We start from the raw sequence: 21,513 nt of genomic DNA on the forward strand, positions 1-21,513 counted from the left end.
GAAACTCTATTGATCTGATAAATATTTTCAAATGTTTACAAATGTAAAAAAAGAAAAGAAAAAAAAAAATTACAAAAGTAGAAAAGAATCCAGAACTTCTTTTGCTATAAAACTTTTCTCTCTCTCTCTCTCTCTCTCTCTCTGTTTTATTACTTTTTTTCTTGTTATTTTTTTGTTTTGTTTTTAATAGAAAAATATCGCCTTTAATTTAAAAAATAAATGAATATAGATAATAATTTATAAAGTCATCAAGCTTTACAACTATGCGTTTAGTGAGAAAACTTTCGCACACATTGCCAATTCTCTTATTTTTAATACCATAAATTACACTTCATAAATCGGTTCGTCGGAATCATTATTAAATTATTCATTCAACTAATTAAAAATTAAACTCTAACTCGTACTCCGTTATCGTTCATTTTTCAAGATTCTTATGTCAGATTCTATCGTAGTTTTAAGTCATCGAGCACTTGTATCTTGCGTCATAGATATCAAGTCCCCCTTGAAGCAAAGATATCCTTATCATTCTAACATTGCATAGCTAAATCATTTAGATTTTATTATATAATAGTACACGCACACACGCACACACGCACACACATATTTATAATAGTGAAAATAATAATAATAATGGACATAAACGGAGCCCCATGTCTACGAATGGTCAATGAGTATGAGAGAAATGAAAGTGTCATCTTCCATTCCAATCCAGACCAATCCACCTCATTTAACGCGCTCCACTCGAGTCCAAGTATCAGGATTTGGCCCTGCACTTGCTCCTAACCCTAGGCGACACGGAGTACATCTTTCGAAAGATCGTGACGAGGTCCGTGTGGGGGAATAGGTTCTCGACAATCCCCTCCAGCAGTACGTAGAGTAGTCGACGATTGAGCATCGGCCGTTGGAAGAGCTCGAAGACCCGGAGTAGTCCGCGTCGCGTCGTCTCGCTACCGATTATGTGCTTCAGCTCGTCCGATAGGCAGGAGAGGAGGGCGACCTTGGCAGCCACGCGGGTTCTGCTCTTCGTCTCCTGGTCGCGTGGAGGCTTCGAGTCGGCGCGCACGCCATTCGGCCAAAAACTGTGTCTGCGACAAATAATATTATGCATTATTCCCATTGCGCACTCGTCGACGTTCTATCCCGGTTCGGATGAAAAATATTATAATGTCCGAATCCAGTGAGGTGAACATCACAGCGTGACATTAATAATTTCATACGAAAGAGGATTTATTAAATCCAGGCACTTTACATTAACATTTCGCACTTTCATTTGAAATCATAAGTGATGAAAAATGATGCAATATCGTTTGATCGATTATCGATTATCCGTCATTATCCATCGGTTGAAAATAACTCGGATTAAACAACGTTATATTGAAGAAGGAAATGACTAATCAATAATTAGGGCGCCCTATTATCAACTAATACTTACTTGAATATTTTTAAATACGTAGCTACGTTCTTTGGACTAGTGAGTAAAGAGACGTACTCAACTATTCTTCGATTAACTATATCACCAAACATAGTACGGATAATTTGCCGGAGTAGCGTAACTATTCTACGTCGCAGCCATTGATTGCGATTTTTCAAGTCAAAGATTTCGTCCATCAGAAGGAGAATAATTCGTAAAGGAATGTTATCGTCGGTCTGAAATTATATATCAATTAGTCCATTGAATTGCAAATGTCCAATGTAATTTAAAATGTATATTATCTTGTCAATTTATTGATGGGAGAAATTTACAATTTATTTACTACTTTCAACATCATTTCAATCGAATTAGGAAATAACAATAACCTTGTAAGCTTTAATTTACAAGTAATTTAATGATATTTAGAAAATATAGAGGTTTAAATTAAATAAAATATAAAATAATATATTAAATTATTAAAATATAAAGGTTTCATAAATTTCAATCACTAGATGAATCTTTTACACAACAATTAACATTCCAATATTATATAACGAAATTTATTATCTCAACAATTAAAAAAATATTCTAACGCTCGGAATGAGGATATTAAAAAATAAATATCAACATTTAACAGTGGAACATAAAATTGGCCATATTATAGAGTGACTAAGAAAATAAAAATACGTTTGTCTCGCCTTTTCTCAAGCTACCGCGCTTCTTTTGATAATAAATGATTATTGACTTTTTTGCTTTTCTCATCACAATTTAAAAATCGAAAAATTACCTCTGTATCGAGACTTGCTCCAACCTTAACACTTTCATAAAGAACACTATTTTTCTTGTGATTTCCAAAGAATTTACTGATATTGTCCATAACACCATCGACTGTATTCAGCATATTGTCAGGCATCGTCTTTACAGCCTGAGTCACTGATTTCATAGAAGTCTTTAATGGATTTACCAATGTATCGATCTATAAAATAATTCAATCTTCGATGAAACATTAAACATGTAAGAAGTTTTGTAACAAATGAACTTGAATACTTTGTAATACGACTAGTAGCTTAAAAGTGTAGTTATCCTGCTCGTTCATTTATCATTGGAATATTTTAACTGTCAAATAATATATACCAAAAGCGATTTAAAACCATACTTTTCAATATAAATATTCTCCTATTATTTATTATAATAACATCTATTAATATATGATTTAAACTCTTTTATAATTATAGTTTAATACATGTTGCGCAACGTGTTGCATTTAATTATCTTGGCATTTGAAATTAAAAATTTTTTTCAAATTTACAAATGTTCTCATTTTGTTCATTAAATTAAAAATTATTGTTAAAGTTCATTGTAATTAAGGTATGCGATCAATTTTCATACTTTGACGAATTAAATTAAAAGACTACAAATTTAACATTTAATGCCATATTTAAATCAATCAAACTTATGTATCATTAATCTTTAAACATTATTTCGATCGTATGAAATAAGAATGTTACAGATATAACATCACAATGCTCAATATTTATAATATCATGACATTATAGTGGAAATTTAAAAGAATTCTCATAAAGACTGATATTTTTAATATATATATACATGTGTATAAAAGAGAATTACAATGAATCTACGATATAAGCATTTTTTTTTATTTTATTTTTTTTTTTTTCATATTATCTTAAATACAAAAAGGATTTATAGATTTTCTTTTTCAAAAATACAATAAGCTATTTCATTACCATGTATAAGAAATTTTAATTTATCGTGCAAAACCGTGTCGTGCAATCGTCAATAATTTTCTTGCCACGTTTTTATCAATTAATCATACGTCAGCTTGTGAAATTGTTCTCTCTCAATCTCATGTATGTGGAATTAAGTTGTAATTAAAAATATTTATCTTTCAAAAAGCATAACGATTAAGCCTTTTTTTTTTTTTTTGAAAGATTCGAGGACTCACGGTTCGCGAGATATGTCCGCCGGTGACACCCTTATCATAATCCCCTTGTTCCAAAAATGAAAGCAATAGATTCTGCAATCCCATATGACCATCGACAACGGCGGGTTTCGTCAGCTGCACTAGCCACGCGTTTAGCATCACCATCCTTCTCTCCAATACAATTCTGTCCATATTGTGAAAGGCTTTCTTCGCGGGGAATGGTATCTTGGCTAGATCGTAGTACTTCTCCTTGATCTTCTGATAGAGATCGTGAAAGTCCGAATATCTTCTGTAAATATGCCACTTTTCTTGATAGCCCGAGTCATAGATCTTAGACACGGCGACGGCATAAATACCGTATGTCTTGCCCTTATCATTCACAATGCCGGTTTCGATTATCTCAACGGTTAGTTCGAAGCGACCTTGTTGCAGCTTCTTTATCACGTTCTGATCGTAGGCGGTATTGTCGAATTTGAGAAACTGTTCCGTATTGGCTTCCATGTAAAAATTCATGTCCTTACCCTCGCTGATGCGACAGCTGTCCACGGGCTGACGAAGAAGTCTTTCATCGCGACAATCGGTGGACGTGCTCCCTTCTAATAACTCATCGCAGGAACTTGATTTGCTTTTGGATTCTCTGCTGATGGATGTTACTGTAAGAAAATTTTTTCTTCAATAATAATAATAAATGATCATGTGCATTCCGTTCTTTTCTAATCTGCTAATAACAGCTAATAATTATTAGTTGAAATATAATTGCAATACAAGTACAACAAAGTACAAACAAAATAATAAATATTTACAATAATTTGATGATTATTGTTTTAATTTTTCAAGCATTTGAATAATGTAGCACGCCTCTATAAATATCAGGACCGTATTAACTTTCACAATTCTTCACAACGGTTATCAAATTTTTCATATATTTTCAAGTAAACACACGTGTATTCAATATGCATTCGAGTTAAAATAATAAATAGATTTGAAGAAATAACGTTCGGTTAAATGCTAATGCTAATAAGATTTCTGATAAAGTATCGTTTACCTTCATTTTTAACCTTTTCACCATCTTTCTGTATTTCAATATGCTCTTCAAGAGTATCCAACTCATTGTTGATACTTGACAAGCTAATACTGTCTAATGACTTAGAGTCATCCTCCGATGCTGGATCTTTAAGTAAATCCAATTCTGCCAGTAATTTCAGATAGGAAACTGACCTTTTGAACGCTGGTAAAAACCTATCTTCGTTTTGAAGTTTCTCGTAGCAACAAGATTCTAGCTCATCGAACCACGTGTTTTTAACTTGCCCGTTTTTTATCTTAGTTAGCAAACTTTTTACAAGAGCATCGTCTAACTGAAGTTTTGACGACGCTTTATCGCTGAGATATTGCTGGTATATCTTCGCTGCAGCTTCCTTCAAATTCTCCAAATCAATGTTCTTTTTTTTCAATAGACTGTAAAATAATAACAATATACTTTTATCGTCCGGTATGTATTATAATAGATAAAATTAAACATTACATGACTCTGAAATGCAATGACAAACGTATTATGATGCATTGCGTAGTGTAAAATTTTGATGTCTACTTGATTTCAATGTAAGATCAATATTGAATGTAAGAATACTTTTTTTATTTTTCAATTGTATTTCATATTCATCTCTTATACTAACATTAAGAGACAAGAACAAATTACACGAGATTATTATTATTACTATTAGCTTTAGATATATTAAATAAATACCTGGTCAGGTTACACTGCACACTACGTATTTTTAGTAATTCAATATCCGAAAGCTGTTGTTCTGCCGAGACTCGCCAACCATAAATATTTAGATAAAAATAAAGGTAGGCTTCAGCATTTACATTAGTCATGTAATCAATAAAATAGCTCAATGCTATATTATTTTTCAGCAGCTCATCCAGCGGCAAGTTTACTATTACATAAGAAAATTGGCATTTATGTACATGTTCAGCGAGTATTGAATTCATCGACATTTAATAATATAATTTTAAAATAATTGTTATACGGACGTTTTATTCTTTAAAGTCGAACACAAACTAATACTGTATTATTATAATTCTATTAAAAGTCATAAAAATCTTCTAAAAACAAACCACATACTTAATTTATGTCCTGGCACGAGCAATCGGTTCCAATCAGGAATAGGACCAATTCCATCACCTTCCGTTGCATCCAAGCCTTCCTTCATTCCAATTATACGACTTTCCAAAAGCTTTTTAACATACAGAAGACTGTTTAGTTGCTGCTTTACGGTCAGATCATCCTCACCGCCGGAATCTTTCGAGCGCAGATGAGCTATTTCTTTGCAAACTATATGTTTCGTCGCTATTAATTCCTCTAAACTGTCTGTCATCCTCATGACAGTTAAAAATACATCGCTTGGTAAAGTGGCATCCTTGGTGCACTGGAATCAATGTACCAACATACGTTTTTCAAGTTAAAGTATCGAGTAGCTTGAATATTCGAATTTAAAATTTTATGGAAGTAATTGCCAAATGATCTTGAAAACAAAAACTAATTAATAACTTTTAAATTTAATTCGATATAGAGGTACGCTGTGATATACAGAACGTAAAGTATTTTGTATCGATGTCTATACTAACAATGTTATAAAAATGTTAACTCAAATTCATATTATTACTGTCCTTGATTAGATTTTTTTATTACAAGAATTTTTAGCGCGAATAATCATAGTAAATAATTAAAGAGAATTATAGTGTATCACTTCAATCTGTTTTCCCTTGTTTTCTGCTTTCTTATTATTTCAATTAATCCAAGATTATGTATCACACGTAGAAAGCATTGGTACTTTGAATTGTTAAAGAAGTAATTTTATAAGAGACAATTGGACAATTTATAAATTAATGATTAAATAATTATATCAATAATTACCAGCCATATAAAAGCCTGATTAATATAATCAGGATCTGAGAAAAGATTGAGCAATGGTGTGATGATAACATTGACCAAAAGTTCTCTCAAAATAAATCGCATAGTGAGACAATCAAAATCAGATTTTGGCAGTAGGAGATAAAGTATGATCTCCGATATCTCTCCAAGAAAAGCTAACTCCTGAGCTTTATCGGTGCAAACTAAATCTCGACAAATAAGATTATTTTCCATCTGCACTTCAAGATCGAAGAATACTTTTTCCAAGGATTCAATTTCATGTTCATTTTTAGCTTCGATCGGCTCATTTAAAGCTGATAGATTTGGAATGTAAAACTTTGATTGCGAATACCAAAATACATCTGTTTCGCTTTTGTTTCTGCGATGGGTTGGAGTTTTCTTTGGCGTTCCGCCCGAAGTGCTCGAGCTACTACCACCTTTTGGAGTTTGCAAGCATTTCAGATGCTTCACCTTCGCTCTAGCCTGTCTATAGAGTCTCATATGTGAAGCAGCATCGTCGACGAGTCTTGTTGTCAAATATGGAATCCAATCGACATCTTTCACCCTAATGATAATACCAAAACATTAGTGAATGTATAACATTACAGCTAATAATTGCCCATAAACTTATTCATTAGGTAACGCAATTTAAAAATATTATACACATTAATTAATTATTCGATATAATTTGAGAATTAATACTATTGGGATTCTCAGTATCTAATAATTATACGAGGATTCGATATTATTAAGATCACGATGAATTTTACAATTAATCTACAGTCGTAGGCATTGCGAGATTATGTATATAATATGTATTATAAATGTATAATATATAATATATAATATATATAAATTCATCCTACCTGTTTGCTATATTAATAGCAATTTTTTGCGCAGTATCCCTGACAGATTTGGTAAATTCTTCATCGTCGGTTAGGGCACCATACCAGGGTTCAACGTAATCTCGTAAGACAAAGTCTAGTATTTCCTGTAAATAAGGTAATAATATTTAACAACAAGAGATTAAAGTTAGTAAATTTTAAGTTATCCATACTTGTAATGATTCATCAATAATATGGCTGCCAGTGACTCTTTTGTCTAATGTAAACGTCACCTTTTTCTTCGACTCTTCCAAAAGGTACTGGAAAATAAATATATTTTTAAATATACTATATTATTAGATTATTCTCAATAATTTAGATCTCCTTACCTGCTGTAATTTTTCTGTTTTTTTAAACAGATTTTCCCTCTGAGACGAAACTTCATCCTCAAGTTTTACAATATTTTTTCTATACACGCAAGTCACAATTCTAAAAGTAAACGTGGAAATATTATTAGAAGAGGAGCAGAATAAAATGGTTAGATGAAAATTGTTATAGTTATTTATTGAGATGTATGGATAAGATTATTCTTACCCTAATGTCAAAACGGCTATGCATGACAGAAGTCTTAGGAATATAGTAAAACTAAAAATGGCAAAGAGCAAAATAAAAATTGCTCCAGTGATTCCGTAAAGAGAAATATTCATCTGTAAAAAATAAAAAAAACAGGACAACTTAAGATAGCGCTTGTCTTTGTTGATAAAATAATTATCTCAATCTAATTAAGTACTCAATCATTGATTCATGCCTGAATCATTGAGAATACAAATAGAAACAATAGTAAATATCACCTTAAATTAATGTATCCAGTTAATATGACAGCATAAACACTTTGTGTTTGCAATTAATTTTACTTTGAATTCTTTAAAGGTACTAGTTCATACATTCATATATACTAATTTTATAATTCTACAATCGAATAACTGCTCATACTGTATAAAAATTTTTTTTACATACATACTTACTATACAACTTAATAATAAAATTCTAAATCAAACGAGATACGTAGCAGTTAAGCAAAGTATATCTTAGATAGAGTACTGGAAGTAATTACATAGTTTAACGTTATTTAAGAATATTAATATGATGTGTAATAAAGTAAATAAGCCAGCAAGAATAATCCAAATAAAACGTTATGCGAGTAAAGCATAATTTCAGAAATTAACACGTTAAGAAATAAGCAAGAATTTAGGTAGTAAATTTTTCGCAGTACTTCACATTAACACTATTAAATGCAAAATTAATAAAATACATACACATTACAAATGGTAATAAATATTTTACAGGCCAAAACAATTGAAAACTTGAAATTGAATCTATTTATTTTTTAACGTGCCAAATTTTTAAATGCCACATTTCCAAACTACATGTACAAATAAATTATGTGTACAATTTTAAACAATAAACATCTCAACTGCATAAATATCATTTACGAAAGATTATTGTTCGTTAGAAAAAAGATGCAATTTTTATCTGTATTTTCCGTTTGATCTAACCTAAGAACCCTCGTGTAACGTAATTATAAAGTAAATAATTACAAATATAATTAAGTAGATGCCTTCGGATTCAAGCAATACACAATATTTTAATCAATCATTCATTCAAAAAGAGAATGAAAAAAAAAATACTGAAAAAATATATACCCAAAGTACAAGAGCACACGAGATTATGAATTAAAAATAATAAGAATAATCATTTTCTAAGAGTATGAATTAATGATGTTTTTTTTTTATGCTTTCTAAGGAAAAAAAGACATTTTGTTCTTTTTAATAAAAGTTTATTTATCGATAAAAATGAAGCTGGCGAGTAAAATTTGAGAAAAAACACAGTCCCGTTTTTTAAATGTATTAACAGGTTGTAAAAAAAAAAAAAAAAAAAAAAAAAAAAACCGTCATTTTGACGAAGAAAACGAAATAAGTATATGAAGAACTCACGAGCTTTCTATTAGTTTCACGAACTTTTGGCAATCCATAAATAACTTTTTGCTCGATTCTGCCAGCCAATACACGAAGAAATTACTCGGATAATATTTTATTATTTATTCCTTTCAAGCAGGAAGCGGTAAAATTAAGAATCGTCGTGTGACGTGTCTGTCGTGACGAACATCGACTATGCGCGTGATTTATCTTATAGACTTGTGCGTGTGATCGGGAGATTTTTTTATTTCTTCTTTTTCTTTTTCTTTTTCTTCTTCCTCTACTACTACTACTACTACTACTACTACTACTACTACTACTAACTCCCGTATCCACCCCGCCTCGTCACCACTATACCCACCGTTACGACGACTCGTGATATGCCATTTCTCGAATTATCCAAGTAGCCAAAGCGACACGACCGACGTTCATTACAAAAGCAGTTGTCAGCACGCAATAATCCATCTAATCCAGTTAACCGCAATAATTTCCAAACCCTCTGACAAATATGACAAATAGAAGAAACGTAGAGGTCGACCTTGACCGGAGTTGGTACAATAAAACAACTCGGCAAACAGCCTTAATCACACCTAAGGACAATGGAAAAAGGGACTAATTAGCAAAAGGCGTCCGCTCGGGATAATAATAACAAAATCTCTCGCCATCGAAATAAAAAGCCCCTCTTCACCACGGCAGCCACTAGCCAGTAAACGTATTCCCAGTTGAGCATTGGGTTATCGGTGTTGGACAAGTCCCTTCACCCCAGCATGACATGGATTCTCTACTCATCTTGCTTCGTGCGCACACGCGCGCACGCACACACGCATACACGTCGCATGCATCCACGCATGGCTACCTTTGGATTCTGAAGCGTTGTTGCGCGCCTTGCGATAACAGTCGCTGATGCATAATTGTGCGGTTAATGTTCGGTGCTCGCGCGTCGTCAAGTCGACAGCAGCAGCAGCAGCAGCAGCAGCAGCAGCAGCAGCAGCAGCAGCAGCTTCTTAATCTTTTTCGGCCCGCGAACATCAGCTGAGAGCACTGGCCGGCGTCAGATTACGCGACGGCGATATTCTCGACGCAAACGGCACACAACCAATTCTTATAAATAATCTCTTTCCTCCTCCTCTACCTCTTTCTTCTTCTCGTCGTCGTCGTCGTCGTCGTCGTCGTCGTCGTCGTCGTCGTCGTCGTCGTCCTCGTTGTCATCGGCGGCAGTGACGGCGACCGCAGCGACGACGGGAGCAACGGTGGAGGCGGCGGTGGCGGCAACAACGGCGATTTCGTGCACAACATCGATGGCATCTTTTTTATACTGGGAGTTGGCGCTGCTGCAGCGCTTTTCCTCTGCTGTTTATTTTCCCAGGCATGCGCGCGCCAATTGTTCGAGTTTCCCACTGTACCATGCACTTAAAATTTCACTGATTAACTCAATTTCTCTTCCCGGTGGACGGACGCACTAACCATAAGATCCTCGTTCGCGTCGCCTTTGGTTTCGGGAGCTTATACAGAGGCTGAAAGGGACGTCCGGTCGCTTTCAGCACGCTTACGTAAGTATATAAACGACGTACTCGCGTGACAGATGTAGATTTTTGAAAATTTCGCCAGGATTACGCACTGGCGTGGCGAGAGGAAAGGAGAAGGGGGAGGGGGGGATGGGGGGGGGGGAGATTAAAAACAGCATTCGAGAGAGCATTTTCGTATGCGCGAGAGGGGAGTAATTTGTATAAATATTTCTTCACTACATAGAGTGCGTTTCGTACCGCTTTCTTTGGTTTTTTGTTTTTGTTTTTGTTTTTGTTTTGTCGTATTGTATATTCGTTTTGATTGATACGCTGATCGCCATTCCATATATTCAGTATATTCAATATATTCAACACCATCGAAATATTCAGCTTTCAAATGTAGTACTATTCGTTAAAAAATTATTTACTACCCATATTGCTGAATATGTACTATCCGCATTGATGAATTTTTTTATAAATCAAAAAAAAAAAAAAAAAAAAAAAAAAAAAAAAAAATAGAGAGAAAAAATACTTTTATCCACTTTCTTCACTTTATAATTACTACATTGGTCTAATGGACCAATCTGTATATTCGTTTAGACTTTATTTTACGTATATTGTGCTCTTTGCTTTTATTCAATGATGGTAAACTCTCCTCGCCTTCGCATAAGCAATCAGTGGCATGGAAATTGGTATGTTTGTTGATAAAAAAAGATTTTAAGCAAATGTTCCTTAAATAAGAGCGCGTGTCAATAGACTTTAAGGTTTACGGTATGGAGGCGTAAAAGTTGTTTGAAGTCACCTTAAAACATTACTGGCTGCAACAATAAATTGAGAGTAACTACTTTTTGATTTAACGTATTATTATAATGAACGATTAGATTATTGTTTTATCTTCAAGTCTCGATCGCAACAGATATTTTATATATTAAATTTGATACGCATATGTATTATTTAGAATTGTCATTCAATATTTTTCTAGTATTAACAATGTCCATTGCTTTAGCGTTATGCGTAGACGTTAGGCGTAGATTACGACCAACCAATGTTAAAAATAATTGTATTAACAAGTTGATTCTTTAATAAAAAATAAAGTTTGAAGTGACCCTTTATACTTTTTTCATTTAACGGCCTATTATGAAATATTTCAAATAGGACGTGAAAAATAAACATCTGAGAAATAATCACTGATTTTCCAATGTAAGCAGATTTTTTTCTTGAGTGGTGATTCCATGATAAAATTATTTGAATAAGTTAATTATAATTTACATAGTTTATACATTTTCTGTGTAGTTAATAATAATAACAATAATAATAATAATGATAATAATAATAATAATAATAATAATAATAATAATAATAATAATAATAATAATGATAATAAATAATAATAATAATAATAATAATAATAATAATAATAAATAATAATAATAATAATAATAATAATAATAATAAATAAGAAGAAGAAAAAAAAGGGATTAAAATGAACATAAAAAATGATATAGAATAGTTAGCATGGACTTTGTATTATAAAGTCAAATAAAATAGAGAAATTAATTTCAATGATTAATCCTAGCCTACTTGACGATCTTATATATTATAAAAAAAAAAAAAAAGTTTTATTAATAAACTAATTAAACCATTAAATAATCATTTTAACAATATGGATCAATATTAATGATATGTCTTGAAAGTCATTTTACAGTTGGGATAAATTAAAAAATGGTTCAAGAATATTATAGGAATTACAAGTCCTCTCTCTCTCTCTCTCCCTCCGTATCTCCGCTCATTACCGAACTCTAGAACTTTGCTTACTTACTACTTTAGTCGCGGTAAGCAGTCGGTAATATTGTTAAAATACATTTTTCTCGGCCAATCGATTATCCTCTATCCGGCGATACTTATGCGAATAAATATTTTGTTTCACTACAACCGCTTAAATTACAAGAATAGCAACTTAGATAATTTAGCCATTAGCCATTAAGCTTTCTTTGATGGGCTTATTTTTATCCGGTGATTTGACAAGGATGACAAATTGAAGTCAGATCTATCGTGTCGAGCTTCCCTCCTAGTTTCAGGTGTCGATGGATCGACTATGACCAGATTATGAATGGCCTATCATATTACGGTTACATAGGTAATAAGACAAGCCAGTCGATATTTTCTTTTCCAGCTAGAGATCAAACATTTCTTCAAAAATTCTCTCGAAAAGTAGAACATCCTTTCTTCTTGCATTAACACATTACATTTTTCTTCGCGTATTAATAGGAAGGAAATTAATTTGTTTATTACGAATGCGGATAATTTTAACTGCGCGTACGTTTATTAATTAAGAGCAATACGAGTTTAAATTACGCAAATAAGTGTTAATTCAGATATTAGTAGATTTTTTTTTCTAGGATGGGATTCTGGAAAATTTATGCTCATATTTTATGTGAAATTAAATAAATTTAATTAGAATGTTTTTTTATATAATCTAATCTAACGAATAAGTGTATAAATCTTTATTGTAAAGTTGACTGGCATTTTTTAGACATTTGTGTCTACTCGAATCGTCACGAATGAATTTCGATTATTATTAAATAAGCTATAATAGCAAATGTATTGTTTTATTGTTGTCATTTGAAGATTATTACAAATTACGAAGTAATTTTTTTTTAATTTCATTCGAACGTAATTTTGTATTAAAATTTATTCGTTCTTTTATTATTTGCGTATTTTCGCAATAAAAAAAAGTATTTATAATACAATTATAAAAAATTTTCTTACTTTGTTTGTTTTCAATGTGTAACAATTATATATAAATTGACATACATTGATGTGAATAAAATATTTTTAAAAAAATTATTGAAAAACAAAATTAAATCATTAATATGTATATTTCATATTTTTCAAAATGTCTGTTATTTAGTTGCGTTAACTCATGCGCGCTCATACGCACGCACACGCACACGCACACAGCGGTGCATAAACATTGTTAGTTTCATAATAGCAGCAATAATAATAACAACAACAACAACAACAACAACAACAACAACAACAACAACAATAATAATCAATGATGTAATTTAAAAATTTTGTAAAATTATATAAAATTTATAAAAATATACAATTATTTTTTACTATATAATTAATACAATACATAATTAAGGTTTCAAAATAAGATTCGCACGATACGCAGATTTTGAAGTATTGTGAAAATAATACAGATTTACTTTAATCATCCAGGCGTCCTTCCAAAGCGTGCACAATTAATTTTCTTTTCTTTATAAGCATTAGATAGTAAAATAACAGATTCTACTTTAATGTAATATTGAATTGGTTATAAGTATCCAACGAATGGAGTATAGTTTAAACAAAAAAGAGCTTATCCTCATCTAACAATGTGCAATTTGTTAAATTGAACATGACAATGAAACAATGACATTACCCGACGAATCATGATAATTTTAATTTACCTATTACCTTGCCTTCTTGCAAGAACGATCATTCCTTTTTAGGAAAGTGCGATCAATTTTTAGTTTTGCTTTAAGATGCATAATTCTTATGCGCAAGCGCGATATTTAAACTCTGAGATATTCACCTAAAGGATGAGTTTTTCACAGTTCGCCTGCGTATTTCGTAAGTGGCGGTAGCTCAATTTATAATCGCCACACCTTAAAAATAGAATGTAAAACATTACAAACTCCGTATAAGCAATAATCCTTTAACATTATAGTCTTTTATAGTGTAAGTATGCGACTAATTGAATAAAGAGTAGAGTATTTAAAGCGTTTAATTTAAAAAAAAAGTAGTGAAGTCGAGGCAATTACTCAAGATATGGCGAAATTTATCGCAAGCATTAAGGCTATCATAACGCGATTAGTTTTCGCGTCTCATGGATTCATAGCCATCTGGCAAGTCACGAATTTCAAGCGAAATCCAATTTATTGGTATCTCTGCTGCCCTATTATTCTTTTGTTCTTCGAGGGGATATTTACATTAACGATTAAAGCTAATCAAGAATGGAAGTGGTAAGTAATAGATAGATTTTCTCATTTATCTCAAACGATGGTCTTATTTTTTGTTTACCTCGACCGGTACCCCCTCCCCAAATCCCACGCCATGTCAACGACTATTTTCCTCTCATTATAATACGAACGAGCATATAAATGATCTTGAAAGTGACGAAAAATACAACGACGAAGTCACTTAAATTAATTTGAAATAAGCAATTGATAATGCTAAATGTCATGTTGTTTAAGCAGGGTGCGCGTATCAAATAAATTGCCAAACATCTATATTAATGGTCTGGCTAAATCGTTAGTTTTGCGTTATTTCTGACAATGAAATAAAGAAAGAAACTAAGGTACATGGAGCGGCAGTATTCGATTGCCCAAGAAAATCTCCGATCGTGTATTAAGAAAATTATCGATCGACGCTGAAAAATGTGGCAAACACGAAAATAAAAAAGGCAAATGCCGAGAAAGCTAATAATAACCGTATTAATAATAGTAAAAGCCAAACTGGCAATTCTGCATCAATCAATTCCTGAGTACGGCGCAGCTCAAGCACCTTTTGCGAATAATAAAATTGTGAATGCGCTAAAAGCCAGTTAATCATTGAGTCGGGGAGGCGAGAGTGGCTTGGCTCCTACTTGTGTTCACGGCTCGCGGGTAAGAGAAAGCGAAAAGAAGTCTAAAAGGTGGAAGTAGGACCAAGACCTTGGCATCGATAGTCCTCGGGATATATGGAGGGCGCGAGTTACATAGCATGTGCTTATCAATCGTCGATACTCGAGTCGCGTTGTTCGGCACAAGGGGTGCGAATTCCGGCCGAGGACTGGCTACGTGGGTGAAGCCTTCCTCTCGGATTGACAGGCGGAAATTGTGCATTAGCGTGCACAAGGTAGGAGAGGCACACACCCCTTTGTGCCACTGGGCCGGAATGATCGCCAGGGGTTCGCGCACCTCAAACTGGGTCAGTTTAGCTAGGCACTTTTGTTTCTCTCTCTCTCTCTCTCTCTCTCTCTCTCTCTCTCTCTCTCTCTCCGCGATGCTGCGTGGAATGTCGTAATTCGACAAGGACCGCCTTCGGTTTGTTAAACGCTATGCACATGGGACATATTAAGAGCTGAGCTTCCCAGAGAACAAACAATATTTTACTTGTGCATAGCAATTCTCAATGGATAAATGTGAGGAAGCATTTGGTATAATATTTTCTTCTTCTTGTTTGTTTTTAACATTATGCCATGCTAATATATGTGCAATGTCATTCGAGTAGGGAAGTTTGCACGGGAGGCTGAAATTAGTAGTGGAAGATGAGTCTCCAGCGTTCCATCAATCCTTTGGGTGATATGAAGAATTTTCGGACTAATAGCTTTAGACTTTTAAATTAAATTATAAAAATAAAAGGGCTTAAATATCTGGAAACGTGAAATATAAAATTAAATATTAGCTCGAGACGATAATTTCTACTTTTGGATTATAATTACTCTTGGAATATAAATATAAAGTTCGATATAAATTAAAGATCAATTTTAATAAATTCAATGCGTATGAAATATCGTCAGATTATAATAAAAATTTTCTTTTGTATAGATACCTTTAGCCTTTCTAACAAATTTTTTCTGTTTTTTTTTTCTTTTTTTTTTTTTTTTTTGAAATTCTCCAATTCATATAAAAATCATATTCGAAACCGTCGATGTATAGAGTTTTACTATCATTTGATCATTATTATTCTCATATCTTACTATGTAATATCTACAGTTCTACTCATTGTACTTAATAATGATTCGTCAGGAGTATGTCGAATTATTAAAGCCAATATTTGATAAGTACTTACCTTACAACACTTATAAATATAGATTAAAATAATTTGCAATGATGTATAGATTTTATACTATTCCATGAGTTATTAATACTGATATTATTAATATTTTTAAATAACATAAAGAGAAAAAAAAAAATTATTCAGTCTAAAACAATGTGCGATAAATATGAGTAAAGCGGATAGTTAATTTACTGAAATAATCATTGGATAATTACAAATTTGTATGTTACCTTTGCATTATAAATCATTAATTGAAGGAAGGAACATTTATTGTTATATAACTATTTCTTGTTTATTAAGTTCCGTGCTGATTTCTTCGAAGCAATTTGGTTCAATATGGAAAGTTTTAAATGACTTATGATTCGCTGTATGACTGGTCAGTCTGGCCGAGTATCGATTGTAATGGCAATAATAACTTTCCACTTATATTAAATTTTAGCGAATTATTACTTTTACTTTCTAGCGAACAATCGTCGAATAAATAATTTCCATTCGATAATTACAATTTTAATGTAAATTTGTCGTAATTATGTGCAAAACTCATTAAAGTGTCCCATTAAAAGCCTTCGCTTTCGTAGTTGAAAATAATTATCAAAAATTAAAAAATAATGTAATCAACTAGATTCCCATAAACTAATGATGTCAAATAGATTTTGTATATTACATTTCTATTTTCAATCCACTACGATTACATATATTCACAATTTTTTATGGATCGTACTAAATTACATAGTGGACAATAATTGACAGACTTAGCCACTATCGCATCTACATACATGATGTGTTTTTTAAATAAATTAACCACTCAGGATAATAAGTTTATATTTAAAATTTAATCGAGATATTGATCTAAGTTATTTATTAGATATATAATATTAATAATAATAATAATAATAATAAGTTTTTTTTTCCAATTGTTCAAAAGCAAATATAAAACAAAACAAAACAAGAGAAAAAAAAGAAACAAAATAATTTAAAAATATATTGGAATTAATAGGATAAATATATGAATAAACGTAGAGAACGAGAACAAAAATATAGAAATAAAGAGATATTATAAGTTAAAATGAAAGGTAAAATAAAAAGTGTTAATCTGCGTTACGTTTCCTCGTGTAATATTGGATTCTGAAAGGAACCGAATTAATTAAAAATTAATGAGCGACGATAGATCAACTATATTTAATAAAAAGACCAATATTTTAAAAACATTATTATTATTATTGTAATTTTGATATTTGGTAAAAAAAATTTCCTTAAAAATTAGAAGCGAGTGATAGTTTTTTTAGATGAAAAAGTTTTCATCTTAAAGCTCTAGGTCCCCTTTAAATATAAAAAAGTACATAATAATCTTTTAATATAAACATTAACTATGATTTTCTTCTTGTTACTAGGTTTTGTCCGTCGGTATTTTTGTATTTGGGGAGCGTCGTACCTGCGATTTGGCTTCTTGAACTTGACAAAGTCGACCGGCGACTGAGGAACTTGGGCTCAAACATAAACTTCAACGACACTCTCGATCTGACAAATTTGGAGGACTTGAAACAACTGCAGAAGACCCTGGGCGTAAGATCCTCGACTAATAGCTCTTTATCGTTCAAGCCCGACCTAACGGATAAACAAAAGCAGGTAAACATCCGCTTGCCGGACATCCAGATCTCGACGGAGACGTGGGTGACGCTGATCGAGCAGTTCCTCATGCTGATCCTGATAATCGGTCGTTGGATGCTGCCGAAGGGAGAGTTGACGCGAGATCAGCTGAGTCAGCTGTTGCTCGTGTACATCGGGACGGCCGCCGACATAATCGAGTTCTTCGACTCGTTCAAGGAGGATAAAGTAGCCCGCGAGCCAATGCTGGTTTACCTGACCTTGGGCATATGGGCTTGGTCCCTTATGCAATTCACAGTCGTCCTCACGGCTACCAAGTCTAGGAAGTCGCGGCTTTCATCGGGCACAGCCGCCCGGAAGAAAGTGCTGACGAAGACGAGCTGCTGTGGTATCGACGTCTGGGCAATTGGGATCAACATGGTCCTTCAGGTTGTTGCGACGTGTCGAATTTCAGTTTAGCCTCGTTGGCAATTTTTCAATTTATTAAATCAATCACTCGCAATGTATCGTTCCATCTCACTCGCGTTATATTTTTTAATCGCTCTTCCTACGGAAGCACATTATTTAGGCGACAAATACGTGCTCTACATGAAAGTTATTTATTTATTGGAAAGAGGTAAATCTTGCATTAGATAAATGTAGAATAGGATATTTTTAATTAAAAATTTTAATCTATTTTTTTTTTCTTTTTTCATTTTTATTAGTATTCTATTGTTTCATTTAATATTTTAAATATTCTATTGCAATGTTTTAGAATGTTGATTGGTGCAAAAGAATTAGAATAAACGAATTATTCAAGTCGTGTAAGAGAACGATATATATATATATATATAACGTTAAATGTAAAATGATTAATTTTTTTAATATTTGCAAAGAAAGCCATATCCTGCTCTCCTTGATATTCATAATACGTAGTGTATGCCCATTAGTATAATATTGCTTTTGTATTTAAAAATTTACTCTATATTGTATGAGCATAGTGTACAATGAGCTCGACATTTAATAATTACAATTGATAATAAATCGATTGGTGCATACGTTAAGTTTAGCATAAAGAATTCAGGAAAAAGTGATTCAACGAGAGTAGGCATTATTACTTTGATTCATCTATTAACTTAATTATCAATAAATATAGAGTATGAATATAATTTTAATGTAATTGAATAATTGCCACGTATCGTTAGTTAGTTCTTTTATAATTATAGGTGAATGAGAGATGTGCAAGAGAAATGTTTAAATGTACGAGTTAGATTACAATTTATATTAATTGTTTAGAATGTTTCTTCAAACAGATTTTTTATTTTTCAAATTTTATCAGTACCTTAGATTATATAATAATTTTGTATCCACATCGTATGAAGATTACACGTAAATTGATAAGTTTCAGAATAATAATCATTTCAAGTTAATGAAGGGCGCGTGACGATCGGCAACGATCGCCTTACCCATTGACTAATCACTAATTTTAACTAAATATCATTTAAACTCGTAATACAATTGGCCGATTGTTAGTCCCCGAGTCTTATTACTAACGCCCTGGAGCAATTGAAAATCGGAGCGACTTTTAGGACGGTCCTTTCCTCGCCTTCAGGCTCATCCTCATCATCCACTACAAGATCGTCAGCTACATGAACATCTTCTTCACGTGCAAGAATACGCTAGTGATTCTGCTGCAGCTTTATCGGCTCTATGTCGTCCAGAGCGAGAGCAGATCGCGACGTCGGAGGCAGCGACAGAAGCTGGAGTACGATAAGTACGAGATCGGCAACATAAGTGTAATATCGCGACCGGACACCTATGCCGTGAAGAAGTACGCGAAGCGCCGTAAGGCCGAGGAGATCGAGGAGGGCGTCGGTGACGACGACAACGACAACGATAACGACGACTATTACGCAGAAAAGAAGCGGAAAATGAGAGGTCCTGGTAGGAGGAAGGATCTCGAGGCCAATGTCGTTGATAGCGAGGATTTGGATACCGAGCCGTCTGATCGGTACATCACGTCGTCTAAAAATAAGGGCAGCGATCACAGGTTTAGCCTACTTTTATTATTTATTATCGTTCAGCTATGTCACATATAACTTTACCGTAAAGAACACGAAAAGCAAAACAAAGAAAAAAAATTTCAAAAAATAACGAAGGTTAAATATTGATTAAACTTTCTTAAGAATATCATCCTATTGAGAGTGTATTTGTTTGTCAGTTACTTGAAAAATGACTTTGTCGAGTTTTCTAATAATACGGATTAAAATAAGGGTTGTTCGTTGATCGATGAATCTCATTAAAATCAATAAACTCTTTGTGCACGTAAATTGTAAAACTCATGGAACTTTGATTGTCCTGCCAAGTGTCGTTTGCTGGAAAAGCCACGCGAGTATGTCACGTGTCGGTAAATTAGCTATGGGTCTTGTCTTTCTCGAGCCATCATCCATCTTTATCATTAAGACGAACTTATGGGTGAAGAGGCCAACAGTTGTATCACAATCGTTTTAGGAAATCGCGTCAAGAGACGGACCGCTCGAGGTCGTCGTCGCAGGGCCGCGGTAAGCGCAGCCACGACGATCGCCGAAGGGCGTGCGAGAAGGAGAAGCAACAGCAGCAGCAGGAGCAACAGCGTAGACGGCAGAAACAAGAGTACCGGGAAAGCGAGGACCTGGAGTGGAGGTCGAGCTCCGAGCAAAGGCCACGAAAGAAGTCGGCTCGGAGAGTCGCGGATCTCGATAGGAATTCGAAGGAGAAGAGGCGTCACACCGAGGTCGATGAGCATGACGGTGGTAGCACGAGCGACGACAGCCAGTCCGAGTCCGAGGAGAGGAGAAAGTAAATTTTTACGACAATATACTCGTTTATTTCGATATTGTCTGTAGTTGTAGTGTCAAATTCTTGATCGTTCCCGATTGGCAGGACAATTCGACAATTCCTGTAGTATGCTCGCAAGCTCCATCGTTAACGCGCCTAACGAATAAGCGATAAAAAAAAAATTGGAGAAGCCGAGGACTAATGGTGACGATGAACTCTCTTCTAGGTACCATCGGCGAAAGCAGAGGCCGCCGAATAGAGATTGACAGCGGAGCCTCGGCATCGTCGCGCTCTTCTTCCTCTATTCGGCCATATTGCTGGGCTGCGTACTTCTCATTCACGCTGGGATCAACGACGGACTCGTTTTGCTGAGGAAGAGACACCTGCACGTCCACTATAACTTGACTTAGGCGCGCTCGCGTGGATCATAATTTGGGTCTCGAGGCGAATGTCGCGGCTTCATATCTCTCTCTCTCTCTCTCTATCTCTATCTCTATCTCTATCTCTATCTCTCTATCTCTATCTCTATCTCTCACTATCTCACTATCTCTCTATCTAACTATATCTCTATTCAAATAATCCTCGAGTCGTGGGTTTCCCGAGCATTTGTAATTGGGAAACTTTGTGGTAAGAGAGCGTGAGGCGAATGGCCGATGCTCGGATGATAAGAGAAATTGTCTGAAATTGTAAATAAACGATTGTATTGGGTGTTGATCGGTCGATCGG

General features: G+C 33.6%; 2 protein-coding genes across 2 annotated transcripts; one reads left to right on the forward strand and one right to left on the reverse strand.

Annotated features, from left to right (window-relative positions):
- Nucleotides 1-603: 603 nt before the first annotated feature.
- LOC105363604 (sorting nexin-13) lies at nucleotides 604-9,846 on the reverse strand. Its single transcript, XM_011501343.1, has 13 exons — nucleotides 9,432-9,846; nucleotides 7,689-7,801; nucleotides 7,484-7,583; nucleotides 7,328-7,414; nucleotides 7,137-7,261; nucleotides 6,274-6,835; nucleotides 5,482-5,785; nucleotides 5,101-5,293; nucleotides 4,402-4,811; nucleotides 3,378-4,009; nucleotides 2,199-2,387; nucleotides 1,433-1,647; nucleotides 604-1,085 (listed from the first exon to the last, which is right to left on the reverse strand). The coding sequence occupies exons 2-13, from the start codon at nucleotides 7,799-7,801 to the stop codon at nucleotides 755-757; spliced, it is 3,261 nt and encodes a 1,086-aa protein (XP_011499645.1). The 5' UTR covers nucleotides 9,432-9,846; the 3' UTR covers nucleotides 604-754.
- Nucleotides 9,847-14,394: 4,548 nt separating this feature from the next.
- LOC105363605 (transmembrane protein 26) lies at nucleotides 14,395-21,264 on the forward strand. The gene is made up of 6 exons (XM_011501344.1): nucleotides 14,395-14,588; nucleotides 17,778-17,949; nucleotides 18,013-18,420; nucleotides 19,560-20,020; nucleotides 20,482-20,808; nucleotides 21,014-21,264. The coding sequence occupies exons 1-6, from the start codon at nucleotides 14,395-14,397 to the stop codon at nucleotides 21,051-21,053; spliced, it is 1,602 nt and encodes a 533-aa protein (XP_011499646.1). The 3' UTR covers nucleotides 21,054-21,264.
- Nucleotides 21,265-21,513: the final 249 nt, after the last annotated feature.

This window comes from Ceratosolen solmsi, unplaced genomic scaffold (genome assembly GCF_000503995.2).
Source record: "Ceratosolen solmsi marchali unplaced genomic scaffold, CerSol_1.0 scaffold3, whole genome shotgun sequence".
In the NCBI taxonomy this organism is placed as follows: Eukaryota; Metazoa; Arthropoda; class Insecta; order Hymenoptera; family Agaonidae; genus Ceratosolen; species Ceratosolen solmsi.

What these genes read in the sequence shown, in the direction of transcription:
- LOC105363604 (XM_011501343.1), bottom strand. Translation starts at nt 7,801, where the DNA reads ATGAATATTTCTCTTTACGGAATCACTGGAGCAATTTTTATTTTGCTC. An exon ending in AAACAGAAAAATTACAGCAG is followed by an intron (nt 7,415 to 7,483) that starts GTAAGGAGATCT and finishes TTTATTTTCCAG; the next exon opens with TACCTTTTGGAAGAGTCGAA. An exon ending in GCGGACATATCTCGCGAACC is followed by an intron (nt 2,388 to 3,377) that starts GTGAGTCCTCGA and finishes ATTATTTTATAG; the next exon opens with ATCGATACATTGGTAAATCC.
- LOC105363605 (XM_011501344.1), top strand. Translation starts at nt 14,395, where the DNA reads ATGGCGAAATTTATCGCAAGCATTAAGGCTATCATAACGCGATTAGTT. An exon ending in AACTGCAGAAGACCCTGGGC is followed by an intron (nt 17,950 to 18,012) that starts GTAAGATCCTCG and finishes AAACAAAAGCAG; the next exon opens with GTAAACATCCGCTTGCCGGA. An exon ending in GAGTCCGAGGAGAGGAGAAA is followed by an intron (nt 20,809 to 21,013) that starts GTAAATTTTTAC and finishes ACTCTCTTCTAG; the next exon opens with GTACCATCGGCGAAAGCAGA.